The sequence below is a fragment of the Zingiber officinale genome, chromosome 1A, assembly GCF_018446385.1.
Source record: "Zingiber officinale cultivar Zhangliang chromosome 1A, Zo_v1.1, whole genome shotgun sequence".
NCBI lineage: Eukaryota > Viridiplantae > Streptophyta > Magnoliopsida > Zingiberales > Zingiberaceae > Zingiber > Zingiber officinale.
The window spans coordinates 38,108,366-38,128,296 of record NC_055987.1 but is presented as its reverse complement, the minus strand read 5'-3'; the positions used below and the strand labels follow the sequence as shown (position 1 = coordinate 38,128,296).

At 35.2% G+C, this 19,931-nt stretch overlaps 1 protein-coding gene across 2 annotated transcripts; it reads left to right on the top strand.

The window, feature by feature from the left end:
• The first annotated feature begins 12,641 nt into the window (after positions 1-12,641).
• On the top strand, positions 12,642-19,670 carry LOC122023392 (indole-3-glycerol phosphate synthase-like). 2 transcript variants are annotated; one of them, XM_042581488.1, is made up of 10 exons: positions 12,642-12,849; positions 15,487-15,723; positions 15,831-15,974; positions 16,664-16,738; positions 16,850-16,894; positions 16,978-17,142; positions 17,411-17,489; positions 17,608-17,690; positions 19,198-19,266; positions 19,370-19,670. In XM_042581488.1, the coding sequence occupies exons 1-10, from the start codon at positions 12,685-12,687 to the stop codon at positions 19,451-19,453; spliced, it is 1,146 nt and encodes a 381-aa protein (XP_042437422.1). In that variant the 5' UTR covers positions 12,642-12,684; the 3' UTR covers positions 19,454-19,670. The 2 variants fall into 2 exon arrangements, with proteins under 2 accessions (XP_042437422.1, XP_042437414.1); XM_042581480.1 differs by having other exon boundaries at positions 15,798-15,974.
• The last annotated feature ends 261 nt before the right edge of the window (positions 19,671-19,931 follow it).

Below are 19,931 nucleotides of genomic sequence, written 5' to 3'. Positions count from 1 at the left end.
AATTACTTATGTTAGTGCGTGCTTGTTTTTGTTTGCTTCTTTCTCCTTAGTTTTATATCCGATGCATATTCTCAATTTCTAAAAAAGGTGATGAACGTTATTCACCCCCCCCCCCCTTTAGCGTATTTTCAATCCAACACTAACAACTTAGAGTACTCTTCAACTTTCAGGAACCCCGCTTTGAAGCTAGCTCGATATTCTTCCTCTCTAGCCTTGTAAGAGGACAGTTCAAGTTTCACTTCCCTAGCTGTGTTTGTGGTATTACCTAACTTTAGATGGTAACCGTTGCTTGTTGTTGAGAAGCAGTAGCCTCTTCTTTTGCTTGGTTTAGTTGGCCATGTAAGTTGGAAATTTCTATGCCCAGGTCAGCAAGTCAAGCCTCCTAAGCAGTAGCTTTGGCAGAAAGTTCATCCCGTACAACCGTCAGCAAATTTATTTGTAAATCAGAGGCTTTTCCTCTCTGCATAGCTTCTTCTAGTTTAGCCTGTATGGAGAATACATGCTCTGGATAGTTCGAGCTTTTCACAGAGACTGGTGGCTAAGATTGCTTGTATGGAGCTCTTGTAGAAAGTTCATCCCGTATGGCTGTCAGCAAATTTATTTGTAAATCAGAGGCTTTTCCTCTTTGCATAGCTTCGTCTAGCTCAGCCTGTATGGAGAATACTTGTTCTCTGGATAGTTCTAACTTTTCATGGAGATGGGCGGCTAAGGTTGCTTGTAAATGACTTTCTTCCTTAGCTCGAGCGGCCTCCACCAATGAGCGGGATGATTTTAATAAGCGTTCCTCTAGATCGGTAACTCAATTCAATGATTGTTCGATCTATTTCACCGGGTCTGGGATGCAATTATGGATGCATTGATGCTCTATCCACAGCTGCAAAGGATACATTAGTTAAATTGATGCATAATAAAATTAGTAGTGTTAAATTCGCTTGTGTACCTTAAGCATGGATGCATTAGAGCGACAGTTGACCTCGATTATATCTAAATTGTGTAGAGACTTAGCATAATCACCAGTCTTAAAAAGCTTCAACAGATTGGCTTGGCATGACAACTCTTCAGATCGACTCGGACTTGGGGGAATCAGAGGAAAGGTTAATTCGGTGGATACCTCTAGTTCAGGAATAGACTTGCGTCTTGTGGAGCTCGATGGTACGTCGGTCGGTGCCTCGAAAGTTGATTGTATATGACTTGTAAGTAGAGATCTTACTGAAGGTTCTCTGATTATAATGCTTATACTTGATCGGTAAGATGGTTCTTTAGGGGAGACCACCAGTCATCCGAACAATGTGAGGCGTTTTTGTTTTCTTATTAGTGAAAGAGGAGCTGGCGATTTGATGTCCCCTTCGATTGGTTCTTTTGTCACCTCTTCGATCTAGATAAGAGAAGAGTTTTCAGCTAGAAGGGGGGACGGGTGATGTTTGTGCCTTCCTCGACTAGCTCAGAGGGAGGAGACACCACTAAAGAGCCTCCCTCAACTGCTCCCGCTTAGCTAGAGGATTCCACCTCCATACTCACACTCATGGGCTCCCGAGGAGGGGGTAGATCGACTTTACTGGATGCCCCGTCAGTGACATCTGAGGAAACTTTGGGTGTCACTAACGCCCGAAACGATGCTCGCTCCACCTTCAATAGTTTGCTCATTGAGGCACCCAACATGGTATCCTCTGCAAGAAGACAATAAACTTGAGTTAGTTCTCACAAAAATTGAGTGGAAAGAAAGACTTAATGAGCAATTTCTTCAGGTTGGCCACAGTGGGGCTTAAACGAACTCAATAGAGCAGACCTTCATTCTGGATGATGGTAGTGCAATTGAAGCACATGCCAATCAATGTCTCCATAGCTCGTAAATGTCCTGGGTCTTTTTATACTTCCCAAGCGATTGTGGATCAAGGAGCTCTCTGTTGGTTGCTACTCGGAATACCGTTCTAGTTCCCCTGTACAAAAATTTATACAAGCATAGAACTATCCTAGCTACCCATGTGCTCTACTGAAGTTAAATTTAGATTGCAAATGATGTTTAACATTATTAATCCAAATTGCCCTTCAGAAGTTAAACTTGGACTGGAAACGATACTTAACATTTTTACTCCAAGTTTGATCGATGTGTTCTTCATAAGTTAAACCATATTACAGAAGTTAATTAAATATCTATTTCAAAGATCGGCTTCTAGGTTAAACATGCCGAGGCACAAGGCCTTCTTGGGTATGAGATCATCCACCACTTCCTACACAAAGTCTTTCAAAGAAATCGAATATTTAACTTCTTATAGTAAAATAGGTTTAACTATAGAGATCTCAATAGAAGCACAATATCGAAACATGAAATCGAAAAATAAAATCGATAACAAAACGATAACCTAAAATCGATAGCCTCTTATGTTTGGTTTTTCAAGATCTATACAAAAGGATGAACTAGTTATGATGCGGAAACAAATAACTAGTTATACCTTTTTTGTAGCTTATAGACCTCTTGATCTTCTGTTATATTCTCTCATTCTCTTGGACATCGTGTGGGCGACGATCTACCAATATGAAATCCACCCAAGCCTTCCTTTGCTTCCTTAACTTTCGGCCACCAACAACCTCTAAGGGATGCTTCCTTTCTCTTCTTCTTCTTCTTCTTCTCCAAGCAACCGACCATGAAGATGAAAACCCTTCTTCAAATGTCGCCGGCCTCAAGGTAAGAAAACAAGAGGAGAAGAGAAAAGGATGAGGGCCGACCACAAATAGATTGGAAGAGAGGAATAGAAGATGTTATCTCATGAGGCATCCCCTCCCTCTCTTTTATAATCCTTGGTCTTGGCAAACAAGGAAAGTTTTAAACATAATTAAAACTTTCTTAATTTCCTTGCCAATGACTAAAAAGGAAAGTTTTAAAATAAAAAATTAAAACTTCCTTTTAATGGTTGGCCTACCCAAGTGCTCAAAACAAGGAAAGTTTTAAACATAAAATTAAAACTTTCTTATTTGTTTCCGGTAAGAAAAAAAATTCTCTTTTAAATCCCTTGTTGGTTATAAAAGGAAAATTTTATAAATTAAAATCACTCTTTTAAAAAACATGTGGATGGTTACAAAAAACGAAAGTTTTATCAAAAATTAAAATCTTTCTTTTAAACATTATAGATAACTACAAATAAGGAAAGATTTCAAACCTCTCTCTTAATCCTTTATAGAAAGCTATAAAAGGAAATATTTTAAAATTTAAAAAACTCTCTTTTAAAACGATAACTTCCACAAAAGGAAAGATTTTACGATTTAAAATACCCTTTTAATTTTATATGGCCGGCCACCTAGCTTGGGCTCCAAGCTTGGCCGGCCATAACTTAGCTCCACTCTTTAGCTTGGCCGACCCTAGCTTGGGCTCCAAGCTTGGCTTGGTTGGCCACATCCTTGCGTCCACCGCTTCCCTTCGACGAGAGGATCCCGAAATGGTGAAGAACTCTCGACGTTAGCCCCCTCGCCGGCCGCCGGAGGTGAAAACCCTAGCTCCGGCTCGCTACTGCGGTTTCACCCGAGAAGAAGCACCGCGCACGCGAGAGGAACAAGGAAAAAAAGAGAAAGGAAAGCTAGGTCACGGGTAATCAATCAAGCCCTAAGTTCTCCTCTTTTATAACTTAAATATTCGGTTAACTTCTTTAAATAATTTTGCTATCAATTCTAAACAGAACCGACGGCCTGAAAACTTGGTCAGCAGCGGTTTAGCTCATGGTTGGAGTCGCGGGTTTGAATCCCGGCTGCAACCATTTTTCTCCCTATTATTTCTTGTTATTAACTTCTACTACTTAAATAAAATTCTCCCTTTATTTGATTAAGTAACAACTGCTAGCCCAGTTGGTTAGCCGGGTTTTGCTCGGGTCAGGGGTTGCCGGTTCAAGCCTCGGCTTGGACATTTTTTTTTTGTCAAAACTTCTTTCTTTTGGTAAAAATACCAAACGACCTCCAAAAATTACATAAAAATACTCTAAAAATTTCTAAAAATCTCTAGAATATTTCTATAGTATTTCTAAATATTTTTAAGAATGTTTAAAACTCCTAATGGGGAAAATTGGGTCGTTACATGCCCTTGGTCACTCCTCCCTTGCCATTGTCATGTGCCACCCTAGCACTTGACCTCCTCTTGGTCTTAGAGGGACCCAATTTGATATTTTTGGATCTTTGACCACCCAAATACATGTCAAGTTCTTTAGATCCAATAATGAATCTATCTAGGACTTTCTCCATTTCCTCAAGCCTTGACTTCAAGGCTTGATTTTTCAACTCTAGGATTCTAACCCTAGAGTCAACTTGTCCACCTTGAATATTCCTAGACCTATCCACCTTCCTAGGTATATGTCTCCCCTTCTTGAGATTAATACCTAGGTTTTCACTCACTTTCATTCCCTTAGGCAAAGTGGTTTGAGTCTTATCAGATCTAAGCTTAGTACATGATTTCCTAGGGTTATATACCTTATTAACCATATTCCTATCATTATACCTAAATCCATAATTATGCATGAGTGCATAATTTTTATTTTTCCTAACAAGCATGTAGGAATTTGAATTTGGATTAAACTTTAAAATAGAGATTACCTTTCCTTTTACCTTTGGAGCTCACCCTTGACTTGAGCTCCTCTTCTTCTCCCATTTCTTCAAGTGTGTCAATTTCTTGAGCTCTTCTCTCCTTGGGCACTTAGTATGGTAGTGACCATACTCACCACACGTGAAGCATCTAATATGCTTCTTCTCCTTTTTCTTCCTACAACTCATATTAGTTTCTAAATTAATTTTAGTAAGTTTAGGGTTTGCCCCCTGTACCTTCTTGAGAGAAAGACACCTACTCTTGTAGTGTCCCATCTTACCACACTTAAAACATTTGATGTGGCCCTTTGTGCTCTTCTTGGTAATTGAGGTGGAGGGTTGAGCTTCCAAGATCTCCTCTTCCTTCCTGAAGATGTGGATGATACCTCTTCATCTTCTTTCTCCTCCTCGGATGTTGAGCACGTGTCAATATCTGATTAGTCCTTCCCTTGGACCAATGGACCTTTCTCCTTGGGTTCCTCTACTCCTTGGAATTGTATAGCATCTTCATGGAGCACAATCACCTTGTTCCAAAGATCGTAAGCATTCTTGTACTCATCTACATTCAATACCACATTAGGAAGTAATAAATTCAATAGAATTTTTGTTACCTCCTTATCCGCCTCTGATTGCTCCCTTTGCTCCTCGGTCCAATATCGAGGTCAGGGACGCTTCCCCTTCTTCCATTGGAGTCTTGAATAGTTCTTCCAAAGCCATCCAATGGTTCCACTCCATTTGCAACCATGTCTCTAACTGCGTCCTCAAATAACTGAAGTCATCTCGGTTGTACGGAGGTGGGATCCAGATATCCCATCCTAGCGGTCCTTCCAACTCCATCTTCTTCTTCCTCTAGCCACTCTCTTGGCGATTAGTCCAACAAGACCTAACCTCGCTCTGATACCAATTATTGGGACCTTGACATCTGTTAGAGGGGGGTGAATAACGTCTCACCCAAATCATTCACTTCCTATAATGTTAATGCACAGCAGAATACAAAACAAACTAACAAATAGAAAGTTAAAATAAAACAAGAAGAATGAAGATAAGCAACCACAAAGGCACGCTCGTTTACGTGGTTCGGCGATAAAGCTCCTACTCCATGGCTACCCGTAAGGTGGACGATTCTGATCCGTCGGCGGATGATTCCTCAGAGAACTTCTAGCTAGCTCGCGTAGCTCCTTGTGAGTGGAGAAACCTTACCACAACTCGCACAAGACCACACTAGATCACTTGAGCACTTAGAGACTCTAATTAGGGTTAACCACCACTAATTTTGTCAATCCTACCCAAGCACCCTGAGATCACTTAAATAGTGCTTGGGAGGAAAACACCAAGCCGTTTTCCCATCACCAATCGACCGGTAAAAGCACCAATCGAGTGATTCTAAGTGGAATTCGACCGTTATAGGCCAACGACTCAATACTAGTCGATTGATGAAAATACCAGTTGACTGATCCACATTGGTTGAGTGAATAGAGTCATTCTGTTCGCTACCAGTCAATTGATGAAAATACTAGTAGACTGCTACAGTAACTGCTATAGTAAAACCCTAAACCTAGGATTTTACCCTAAGTACAATCTCACATGCACTCGTCCTCACCTGACCAACCTAAATCTAGCCTTCTAGCTTCCTCCATTAGCCTCGCGTCTCTCGGATGCCTCCCCATCCTTCACGCTTTGCCTTCTAGAGCTCCATCGGTCTTGTCATTATTGTTGGGTTTTCCTTTGCCAAGAGGTCGCGCCTCCGGGACTTCATCTATTATCAAGTCATACTTGGACTTACGTTGCCAAGACTACATGCTTGGACTTAAACCGCCAAGACTCACCCTTGAACTTTCCTCCTTTGCCAAGATCACACTTGGACTCTCCTTGTTGTACCTGTATCCTGTACACTCACAATGCATATCAAATACAACAATAAACATAACTTAAACCTTTGCCCAAAAATCAAAACTTAGGGTACCAGATTACTCCATCAGAATCTTCCCTCGAATCATTATTCTTATCCTCAAATCAAACCTTTGTGTGTCATATCACCTGATGTGACCTTAATCAAGTACACAATTCTAGTAAGGCTATTGGCCCAACAAGGATCTAACGTTACAAATCACTTACGAAGCGTGGCACACTTCGTTAATAAGTGTCATGCCTCATAAATGCACAATCCCTTGGTATGTGCTTCAATAAATATGGAAGATTTTCATGCTCTCTCTCTCCATGTGGCAAGGGTACTTAGGTTCTAGACCAAGTCAATATCTCTAGTCAGTTAAATTCGCACCTCGTTCGACTGGACTAGAGGGAGAGGCTTGTGAAGTGGCGGTTCAAAGAATGTGCCACATGGGATCAAGAAGCCAACATAGATAACGTGGCAATCAACATAAGGAATGACGTGATAGTCAGAATCACGACAACGATCAATGTAGACCTTGCTCAGCTGACCAACTATAGTGCCTCCTAATCGGGGTCATCAAGTTCACGATTGATACAAGCCCTGGTTCTAGCCGATCAGTAGTTGTACTGTCTGATTGGGCATTCCTCAAGTCGATCCGGCTATTTGATACAAGCCCTATTCTAGCCGATCGATAGTTACACCTCCCGATCAGGTGTTCATCAAGTCGATCGGTCCTCTCGGGCATGAATGAGATGCTCGCATGTGCCCAAAGGATATTCTTGAGGCACCGGTATAACCAATCCCTTGTAGCTAAGTCAGCAACCAAGAAACCTATACCCTCTTTAATTAGGGAAAATGTTGTTCTGATACTATTTTTATGAGTTAATGCTGCCTACATTAACTACCTATTATTAATCGTTTAGTGTTAGACAAAGTAAAACAATAATTTCCCTCATTAATTATGCATGTATTATAATTTTGTTTTATGCATGTATTATAATTTTATTAAAACATAGGAGAAGAAAAATCTTCCGTACATAATGTACATCATTAATTAGAGGAAGAAGAAGAGTCCACCCAAAGGTAGAAAAGAATAACTTCTCTTCTAAAAAAGGGATGGACCGTGAATCTTTGACGGTGTCTCTAATGACAATCTCTTCATGAATGATCAAATTTCTTACAAGTATGCCGATGAGTCAGCTTTGAGGATTTTGAAGTAGGATTAAAGTCATTGACTCATTATCGATATAATTAATCAGACTAAACTATTGAATCAACACTACAGATACATCTCCATACAAAAAATTCCAACAATCATAACTTCGAGTGAGTCTTTCCATGTGGAATCAATAAGCCATATTGTTGCGTTTTGGATATGACTGGTCTTAATCTCTCAGAATTGGGTCAAGTGACTTGTTATTTATTGTTTGATAGTGATCAACTACGACTTGGGTCTGATTGTTCATTTATGTATTATATTGGGTCGAACACGGGTTATCACGAGCTGAGCATTGGGTCTGAAATTTTGATTCTGTTTATGTATTGTATCGGTTTGGACACGGGCTATCACGAGTTGTTCCAACGTCTAGCTCGTGACACCGGTATAAGGTGCTTTGCTCAGGCTTGGATTCTATATAGATAAAAAAAAAAAGTTTTGTATGAGAATACAAGTCTTAGTTTTAGTTTCACTGAAAATGCTATTTTTTAATAGTGTTTATTATAGCAGGTTAGATAAGCTTCTTGAAAAAAAAATGTTAGAATTTAGGATAATCAATTCATTCTTATAAAAATTTTATATGGATGATCTGAATAAATTGAATAATTATATATAGAGATTCATTTTGATAGTCAATATTTTTTAGATCCGTTACTCATTCATTGACCAAAAAAACTTTTCAATAAAGATAAGTTTCTTTAAAAAGTAGGCTACTCATTATGGAAAAAAACTTCTCAATAAAGATAAATTTATTTAAAAAGTACACGATAGCACTTGATGTTATTATCAATTAGTTAATGCAGATATGGATTATGCATCTCTTCTCTATTTTAACTGCTAATTAAAAGAGAAGCTTCCAACTCATCTTAGTATTCATCTCCGGATCACATCTTCTTTCCAGATCATCTCTTCCACCAATTATTGTAGGACTGTAAACTAGTGTTGAGTTAAAGTTTGTGTTGCTCAAACCTATTTAATAAGGTAACAAATTCTTTAAAAAAAAAAAAACTTGGTTTACCTATTTAAAGTTTGTGTTGTTCAAACCTATTTAATAAGATAAAGATGTTTATTTTTTTACTTTAAAGTAGAGTTTGAAATTAATCAAGTTGTTGAGACGATTATTTATTTAAGTTCGTAATGTTTTTTTTAATATAAACTTAAGTTTAGTTTGATTAGATGTTATCAAACTCTTCATTCAAATTTATTTTTATTTATTTGGTTGATCATTGAGTTTAATATTACAAATTTATTTATTTGTTGTGAGAGTTTCTTTATCTATTTATAAGTTTGGTAACCATTTTATTAATGATTATTATTCCTAATTTGTTAAGTATCTTTATTTATAAATATTAATGAACTCAAAGTTTATTTAATTTAATTAGTTATTAAAGTTTTTATTTAATTGATTTTATGTATATTAAATGAACTTAACTAAATTTTTATGAAATTGAATGTTAAATTTGCCTATGGACATTTGCTTCATTCAACCCAACTAATAAGTGTGCAACAATATAAGGATATGTTGAAGCAATTAGTGGCACCACTGAATGAATGATTTCATGTAGATGTGTCAAAGTCTTTGAGATTATGATGTTACGGTAGGATATTCTGATTATCATCTAGGCATTCGCAGTTCAAATCTCACTTATAATATATTTGTAAAAAAAATTTCTTCAAATAGGGGTCACAACAAAAAGATGCTGAGCATCTGGACTAGTTGCCATATACACTTCTCGATTGATAGAAATTTTCTATAAAATTGAATCGATCGTCTCAAAAATAATCAATAAAATTAATTAAGATTATCAAATTTTTTTCCAAGGACGATCTTGTAGAATACATGGAGGGTTAATCTTGTAAAAAACATGAGTCACGATACTCGTGAATACCCAATTGGATATCATCATCATTCCTAGAAATTATCGTATCAGTAAAATGAAAGGGAGTCTTGTAAAATTACTAATGTATATGATTTGATAGTCACTTAATTAAATCGAAATAGTCAAAATAAGATCGCGTGACTTAACGAAAGTTTCCAACTATCTCTTTATTTAAACCCTCTATTGTATAGCTCTTCTTTTAGTCATCTATCTTATCTTCTTCCATATATGCATTTATATATTTATATATTTTGTCCCCATGAATTACCTGATCTCTCTAATGCATAAGATCACCGTGCATGTTAGGACAAAAATATCTCCCGTGAACTTAATCGGAGTTTGTGATACTGAGCCGTCCAATATATCAATAGATTATATATTAATAATGAAATGCTTATCTTATTTTATATGATCTATGCATATAAAATTGATATTCATAAATAAATATAATTACTATAAATATTTGAATTTGTTTTTTTTACCCTAAAGTAATATAACATTTAATGGTACAAAACTGAACCACACAATTTTGTTTGATAAATTTGGAAGGTCCCAAAAATTCTAATATTGAAGTACACTTTCCTTGCTACAGTAGTCTCTCTCTCTTTAATCCTTTTCTTGTTTCTTCATCCAAATAAAAATCTCTGTTTGTGGTTGATAAATTAAGATTATAATTCAAGACTTCCAGTTAAATATGATATACATCTGTACGTCGGTGTATTTTATTCTTTACGTCAAAGTTATTAAAATAGGGTAAATTTACCCTCCTATATTTTCAAAATAATACTTAATTCCATTTAACTTGAAGTAAAAAAATAATAATAATAATAAACTCTAATTTTAAATATTAAAATTATTCAAACTGAAATATTTTTATTGAAAAGTAACCTCATACTTATAAACAAAATATATATATATATATGACTATTGAAAGCTTAACTATATCCTCAACTTTTTGAAAGGTGAAGCTTCATTCATCAAAAAAACCAACTTTCACTATTTTGTTACATATAAATAGGAGTTGATATCCATGAGATGTTAGTGATTTTGAATTTATATGGTATATTAAAATATTTAAATACTAATTTTATAGTCGCAATAGCCTATAAATTTTTTTCTTTGAATTTATAATATTTTACTGTGCATATTGGTGTAATTTTTCTACACTAATATTTCACTCATACTTCATTTGATGATGAAAAGATTTTTAATAATAAATTTTTTTCCATTTTTATTTGATTTTGATTCATCAATTTAAAATTCTGGTTATTTTTTAATTTGATGAGGATGATAGAATAAGTTTTTGGATGATTATTCTTTTCAAAATTATTGTTTTTTATTAATCATGATGATATATGTATAAATTTTATGAATTTTTTTTTCTATAATAAGTAGAATTTTTGACTTATATATATATAGATGAAGTTTGGTTAAGTTGAAACTTTCAACCGTCACATGAGATTTTTTTATTTTTACTTTTTTTTTTCTAAAAGTCTAAAGTTATTTTTTAATAAGATTGTTTTAGCCAGAATAATTTCAACGTTTAAAAGGTTAAGTATTATTTTTAAAGTAAGGGGTAAACGGTTACTGGATAGAATTAAAATACAGAACTTAAAGTTATGTAGCCTTAAAATATTTTAAATATTTGGTAAAAAAAAAATCAAAATAGCACAGCCTCACAACTTAATAGCTAAAACACTGTTTGTGCTCCATCTTAAACTTTAGTTAAAATTAATCGAACCTTTAGTATAGCCTATCTTGTGGATTAGTGTTAATTAAATTTATTTAAAAATAATATAATTTTGATTAAAGCCACTCTAATATATAATTTTGATCAAATTGTTCAAAGATTAAGTATAAGGGGTATTTTATATATTAAATTATAAATAATGTGTTGTTTTGATAATTTTAAAAAATAATTTTTAATTATATGGATAATCGAAGAAATTTTTTTATTTTCTTTTTAAATATTTTTTACTTCTCCTTTTAATATTAGGATCACTATTTTAATAGTGGCATATCAATTATTATTTACTCTCGTAATGATTAAAGATGAAAATAATAATTTTAAAAAAAAAAAATATACTCTTTGATTGTAAAATTGTAAAGGATAATTTTATAAAAATGGTAAACTTTGGGGTGAAATGAAAATTCACCAAATTATTATAAATAAACAAATTTAATCTGTATGACTTCTCATACTTGCAATTCACCCTCCGAAATTAGATAAATATAAAAATTATCCCTAACATCCTGTTTGGAATAATTTCATTCAAAAACGTGAATAATAAATCAGATCTCAAATAGTCGAATTTGGATAGAGTATTTACCATGAACAACTAAAATTACTTAATTGCCCTTTTAACTTAAAACCCTTTTTTCCATACTCTCTTGTTTTCTCCTGCCTTTCTCCTGTGCGTCTTTCTCCTTGCGTCGAAAATTTCTCCTTGCACCGTTTCTCCCGTGCGCCACCTTCTTCATACTGCTGTCGGCCACCTTCTCCCGTGCGCCACTGGTTCTATGACATTGAAAATTCTAGGGATTCAAGTGAGGATGGAAGGATGCTAACAACTTTATTACTATGATCCCAAACTGAGGAAGATGATGCCGCAGGTGAAATTAAATCTTGACAATTATAAATATCCAAGCAGAAAGGATGCTAACAAATTCTTATGACTCAATCTTAGTTATGAGGATAAATGGTTAGTTATAAGGAAAAAATGATAAAGATATAGGAATAGAATTCAATTCAAATATATTTCAAATTAAAGAATTCAATTCAATTTTATTATTCATTAATCCATTCTAAACATAAAAATTGAATTCAATTCCTACCCAAATTCAATTTCTAATAGAATTCAATTCAATTTCTCCTCTTAAGTGGTATCCAAACATGGTGTAAATTTGGATTCGATTTATTTTTCTGATCATAATCTTCCGTTTTTTTTTCCTATTCGCTCGACTTCAGTACACTCATCAAGTCTGTTAGACATTTGTCGCCCACTTGCTTGACTGGTTCCCCCGCTTTAGTTTTGTTCGTTTAGTGAGCCCGGTGATCTCACCGGATGTGACCATTGCCTCGTCCGTTTCGCTCAATAAAAGGGCTTCCAACTTGGGAGTTGCAGTTCGAAGCAGAGATGGAGCGTCTCCTTGCCGGCTCTTCGTTGAAGGTTAGGGCTCCGATCTCCGAATCGCCCGCCGTCAAATGCGAGCGCAATCTCTCTGTTAGGCGCGGGTTGATGCAGCTCGCCGTCCCGGGCCGGCGGACACCGGTTCCTCTCCGCTGCGTGAGGTGGGATGAGGTGAGAATTGTGCTTATAGTGTTATATCGAATGAGGAATGGAATTATACTGCTTTATTATTGCCTAGCTTTGAAGGGGAGCCTTGTTGGTGCAACGGTACTTGCTGCCATATGACCTGGTGGCGATCACTGGTTCGAAACCGTCTTTGCTGGGTAACTGCGTAATAGATCTAATGTGGTCTTACCTTTACCCGGGACCTATATTGGCGAGAGCTTCGTGTACAGGGCTCCTATTATTGCCTAGCTTTCTTGATTTGCTATTACTAATCTGAATTGGAAAGATTAAGATCACTCTGAGTGTTCGATCTGTCATGAGCTTTTATTTGGAAATTGGAAATTGGAATATGTTCTCGATTTATAATTTTTAGTTTATGCTTGTTTATTTGGGCTTACAGTTGGTAGATTGTGCAGGTTGTCTAGTTTTTCTTTTTTAGGTAACGTCATTGGATTTAGATCACCTTCAATTTGTCCGTTGCAATTCCTAAATGGGAGATGCTAGTAAGTCGCTTCATTTAGCGGGACACTTTCCTGATTTAAGTGCCAGAGCTACTTCTTTATACACGGTTATGATAGTCATTGGTGTAATGTTGCATAGGAAGATATTGATGGTTTTTCACTTCAAGGATGATTAGTTTGGTTTATCGGATTGGTTTGACTTTTAGAGTCCGGTGTTCAACTTGCACGTAGATGGTTTTGTTGAAAGACTGAACGATACAATTGATCATCATATGAACTTGTCGGATGCTAGATAAATCATGACTAGATATCAATTTGATGCTTATAATCATATCATGCTCATCCTCTGGCAAACACTTACTTCTACTAGTCCCCCAAAAAAGGTTTGTGGCAAAAATTTCAACCTTAAGAAGAATAGCCTTGATACTTAAGGTATGGTATGCTAAATATAATCACAGCTAACTTAGGCTTCAACAAACATTTATTGCTATTTGTCCAAAAAGGTATGTGGAAAAAATTTAAACCAATGGAGGCATATCCATGATACTTGAATTATGGCGCATTAGGTGTGATCATGTATAGATTATGATTGGGTATGTATTTGATGCATATAATAATGTCTAACTGATACACCGACTAAAACCCACATGCCCAGTAGTCCAAAAAGTTCTTTGGCAAACATTTCAATCAATGGAACATATTCTTGATACTTGGATTACGGAGCTTTAAATGTGATACCTAATAAATTATGAGTAGGTAGATATTTGATGCTTATAATCATCCCTAACTTATACTTCGACAAATAGTTATATGACTACTTGTCCAAAAAGGTCTCTGGCAAACATTTCTATTAATGGAGGCATTCCTTGATCCTTTGATTATGGTGTAATAAATGTGATCCTGGATAAATCACGATTGAGTATAGATTTGATCTTATAATTGGTCTTTGGCAAAAATTTCAACTAATGGATGCACATCCTTGATACTCGAATTTTGGTGAATTAAATGTCATGTAGCAAATAGCATGTGGTTCAATTTGTAACTCTGTTGTGAAATTGGATACTTTCTGATACCTAATTTTTTGACTATAAATGCCTTGCATTCAATAGACATGTGTTGACTCTCTCCTTGCTTTTCAATCTCAGATATCGAAGTGTTGTCGTTGTGAGAACATTTCTGATGGTTCCTTTATGTTGCTTATAGAAAATTCAGGAATGCCTACATCTTTCCTCTTCTAGTTAATGTCAAGGAATTTTGTCTCATGTGATAGAAGAAATACAAGAAATACAAGAAGGGGTGCCTTCGCGCAACGGTAAAGTTGTTGCTTTGTGACCAAAAGGTCACGGGTTCGAATTCTGGAAACAGCTTCTTGCAAAAAGCAGGGTAAAGCTGCGTATGGATCCTTCCCCGGGACCCCGCATAGCAGGAGCTTCGTGCACCGGGCTGCCCCTGTGATAGAAGAAATACACCGTGTATAATCACAAACAAACTTATCTCAAAATAACATTCTAACTCAAATACAATCAAAGGAACACAAGTTACTTCAACCTATTCCTACATCCAAGAGACAAAGCTAAATGATTTGAAAGCAAATGTACAAACAAATATTGAATACTCTTATTATATAAAAGAGCACTCTAGTCTCTCTAAATTTTTTTCTCAATGTTGATGGAGAAATACCCTAAAAACCTCAACTGTGTGCTCTATGGACACTAAGAGAATCTCTCCTAGAGGAAATCTTTTTTCTCTACATAACCAATGCACTCGTCTTGAGGGACTGATGCAACTATTGACATGAACCCCAAGATGAAAACTATAACACATGAAAAAGAACTAATTAAATTTTTTCTTGTCCTTTTGGCAATGTGTTGGTCACATCTGAGCAACGCCCAGTCCTCATAGTATGGGTTGTACATGCATTGGACAGTGGCAGATGCAAAATTACAAGTTGAGGCTAATAATTAATAAACTGATTTAAAGGGCAGCACTTGTAAAGTATCTTAATCTATGGATTAACTTGTTATTTTGTCCTAATTTGATACGCATTGGATGGACTAGAGAGCAACACTTAGTGCCTTGGTGATTAGTAAGCTTGCAAACTTACTCTCTAATCTATGGATTGACTAGAAATTTGAGAATCTTTAGTATGGTGCATCTGCTAATTTTTAGGATTTTTTTCCAGGGAAATACTGCTCAACAAGGTATATTAACTTATCAGAGTGAGGAATTTATGAATGCTGTTGAAGTTAGACAATGGGAATGTGGAAAGTCATTAAATTATATAGCTGCAAAGCAGGGAATCACGATTAGAAGACATTATCGTCTTGGACATGGTTCTAATGGTACAGAAACTGAGGAGGATGCTCCTCGTAATATTTTACAACATATTATATGGGACAAGGAGGTCGAAGTTGCGCAGGTATTTTTGCATTTTAGAAAAAGCTTTTGTCGTAGAGACTTTATCATGGTTATGCCATTCTCATTATCTTATAGTATAAACAAGCAATACCTTTGGTAACATTGAAGAAAAATATCAAGAATGCTCCGCCTGCTAGAGATTTTATTGGAGCTTTAAGAGAATCCTATTTGCGGACTGGTTTTCCTGCGCTTATAGCTGAGGTTAAAAAGGCCTCTCCAAGTAAAGGTGTCTTGCGTGAAGATTTTGATCCTGTGAGTTATCTTCTTCTGCTACTCTTATCTCCCATGCTTATGAATGATTGAATAATGAGGCATTACACCAAAGTAATCTGACAGTAATTATTTTTCATCTATGCGAAAGTTTATTGTTCCTGCAACTGCAATAACATGAATAGTTTATTCTTGATCATGTCAGGTGCTAGGACATGAACCACAACATTTTTTTTTTCCAGCATATTTGTTTCATCCTGAGATTCCACTTTTTTGTTCAAGGAATTGTCTGGTTCGTTTTTGTTCTTTAGAAGTAAAGGTTTGTTCCTATATTGTGTCTACTTGTTAGCTGCACCATATTACAGATGAAAAAGCAGAAATTTTAACAACTTTTTGAAGTCAATAACCTTCTTTATAGGTCTTTTTACAGCTTGTATATCTGACGAGTAGGTTGAGATATGGTTTGTTATTTCTTGTGTTTAAACTGAAGATTATCTGAAATTTACCTACCATAAGAATCCTTGGAACCTTAGAAGCTCCAATTTTATGATATATATTTTCTGTTTCTTTCCAAATTCAAATGTTAGACATTTAATATAGAACTATGTGTAGGAAACCTTTGTATGATATCAAGTCTGCTTGGAGAAGTCATTCTCCCAGACATAAACAACTGAATATTTACATTGTCTCTGTTGTGGAACTATATTTGATTCTCTGCAAGTTAATGACAGGTTGAAATAGCTAAGGCTTACGAGAAAAATGGAGCAGCATGCCTAAGCATTTTGACAGATAAAAAATATTTTCAGGTGAGTTCTAAGTTCTAACTACATTATTATGATTGTGATCTAATCTCAGACTTTGCATCCCTATTGAACATGTTCATCTCATTAACTTTTCAACGATCTTTTATCAAATAGGGAAGTTTCGAAAATCTTGAAGATGTACGTAAATCTGGAGTTCAGGTTTGTACAACGTGATTTCTTTAATGTCAAATTGACTTAGATAGATTACTTATTTGTTGGCTCCAATGTATTGAGTAATGCAGTGCCCTCTTCTGTGCAAAGAATTTGTCATTGATTCCTGGCAAATTTACTATGCTCGTTCCAAAGGTGCAGATGCGATTCTTTTGATTGCTGCAGTGCTACCTGATGTTGATATCATGTACATGACGCTGGTCTGCAGGGAACTTGGTTTAACAGCAATTGTTGAGGTATATGATGGGCTTCAATGGATAACTTATTATGTCCTTACATATGGGAATTCTTTCATTCTCCTGTTCTGAGGATTACCTATTCTTCACATGGCTTTCCACCCTTTTGAATGTTTAACCTCCATCAAATCTCTCTTAGGGGAACTTTATAGTAATTTCCAGCAACAAAAACGACTCTTAGCTAAAAGTGATTCTTGTAACATGAAAAGCAATTCACAAAAAATGTTTTTTTTAGCTTATAATTTTAAATAACTTGTTGAAATCGTAGGTGCATAATGAAAGGGAAATGGATCGTGTTTTGCAAATAGATGGAATTCAGCTTATTGGAATCAATAATCGTAGCCTTGGTATGACTCATTTCTGTTATATTGGTATTAACATCTCAGAATAAGATTCTTATTCATTTTAAATAGTATTTGTCAGGCTTGTGATTTTCTACCGATTGTTAATTGGTTTCTGTTGCAGAAACATTTGAGGTGGATATTTCCAACACAAAGAAACTCTTGGAGGGAGAGCGCCGTGAACTAGTTCGGAAAAAAGGCATAAAAGTAAGTCAACAATGTTTATGAGAAATACATAAAATTCAATTTTAAATCCACAGAACCATTACTTTGTTTGTATTATTGTTTCTAGTACAATTTTTTTTAACACAATTTCCGATTTAATTTTTTTGATCCAATTTTAATGTGATATCCTAGATAACTTACTCCAAATAGTTTGAATGCACAGGACTTTACGCTCATGAAGGATAATTTCAATGTCATAGTAGATTGGAAAATAAACCCGAATTTATTTTGGTATTTGTTTGCTAGTTTATTACTCAACATGTTAATTATAGGAATTCAGGGATTGGTCTACTAATTTTTTTTTGTGCAATATACCAATATGTAGGAGCAAGCCATGTTAATTTATTCTGCAATCAAACAGATGCTCTTGAATTGTTTTCGTCTCTTTTTTTTGTAGGATAAAATTTTGGAAGTTCATGAGCGGACTGAATTATTTGAGTTTCTTTAATGATTAGCAGGATTCATCTTTAATTACTTCTCAGTTCTATACAAATATAAACGTGCACATTTGTGTTAGTAATATCATCATTTGGTAGCTAATTAAAAAATTGAGCATAAATATAGTTTCTGTTTAGTTTTTTTTCTCTACGGAATGCTAAATTTTTATTCTTCTGCAAATTTATTGTGAGACTAAACTGCAATACAATATGTTGATAATGACTGTGCTCATACGATTAATTATTCTGAGTTGTTTCTTAATCCATAAGAGCATCCATGATGATGTTAATACTTGAAGCGTTAATGTCAATATGGATACTTTTAGCAAGACTATAGCATTAACACGTTCAATTCCTTGAACGCGTTAATGCCTAGATTAAAAATAACAACATATTGGCATTAACGCATTCGTGCTAATGGCAATGTGGATGCTCTAAGGGTATCCACATTGATGATATTATAACACCCACTACCTTATATAAAGCGTGGGATTCATATACCACATATACATTATATTAATATATTCATTCTATTATATTCATTTTAACATTAATATTTATTATTTGTGACTTCATCCACTCATACATCTTTATTTTTATTTTACATTAAATAAGTATAATTTTAATTTTATTTACATAATTTAAATGATTATTATTCAAAATAAATAATAATATTATTTTTAAAATTTAAAATTTTTATTTTTTAATTAAAAAACAGGGGAGGGCACTCATGTGGTTCTCCTATATTTCTCTCACCGGATGCGCGCACCATGTTATAATTTTATGTTGTTTTTTTTTTAATAAAACAAACCTTTGAATGCTGTGGTAGCAGCGTTCAAAGCTTGGAACGCTGTCATTTAAAGACATCAATGACACTTTGGAATTAACATGCGTCTTGTATTGGTTTTAACACCAATAACGTGTTATAACACACGTGTTAACACTAATGTGGAAGCCCTAAGTAGGGATTTCATGACAATAGTTTTCACTCCATTAAAATATGGAATATGTTTCTTCTTCATTCTATTGATTCCTCTTTCTGTTTCCTGCAGGTTGTTGGAGAGAGTGGGTTATTTGTTCCTCAGGACATTTCATATGTACATGATGCCGGGGTTAGAGCGGTGAGTCTCTGCTCTTTTAAGTCATAATTTGCTAAACTTATGTTGCCTCGATGTTATATCTTCAATGCTTCGATAATATAATATTTGCCTATCTTTCATCTAGGTGTTGGTCGGAGAATCTCTCATCAAGCAGGCTGATCCTGGGAAGGCAATATCCGTACTCTTTGGAAAAGATATATCAAAATAAAAGCTTCACCACTACTAGAAAGACTGCGGGCTCAACTGATGAGCACTAGGTTTAACATGTAATAAAAGCTCCGTTAATCAATGGGTTTTGGGTATATGTGTCGTGTACTTCTAGATTATTTCAGTTGGCTTCTGTTGAGACTCTCTAGTGCACATGTGCCATTATTGTTAAAAATTTAGTTTATACTTTATAGATGTGTTGGGTCATTTCAGTTTCACAGATGTAGCATTGCCAATTCGATTTCACTAAACAAAAAAAAGTTATTTTTTCTCTCTCCCCTCCCATCTTCTATTCAAAACTATTGCGTAGAAAATTTCTCAAATTAAAATTTCCCTCGTCGCTCTCTCTCTCGCTTTCATCATCTTCGTCGTCCATCGGACGTCGCGCTCCTGCCGAGAAAGTTTCATCAGCGTCTTCAATCTCACAGCTGCTGTGAGAGCTTACCACCTTTCTATATTTCCAATGGTAATTCGTTTCA

Bases quoted from the DNA above. Each gene is read 5' to 3' on its own strand.
- LOC122023392 (XM_042581480.1), top strand. From the start codon at position 12,685: ATGGAGCGTCTCCTTGCCGGCTCTTCGTTGAAGGTTAGGGCTCCGATC. The intron at 16,739-16,849 runs GTGAGTTCTAAG...TTTATCAAATAG, and splicing joins CAGATAAAAAATATTTTCAG to GGAAGTTTCGAAAATCTTGA. The intron at 16,895-16,977 runs GTTTGTACAACG...TGAGTAATGCAG, and splicing joins TACGTAAATCTGGAGTTCAG to TGCCCTCTTCTGTGCAAAGA.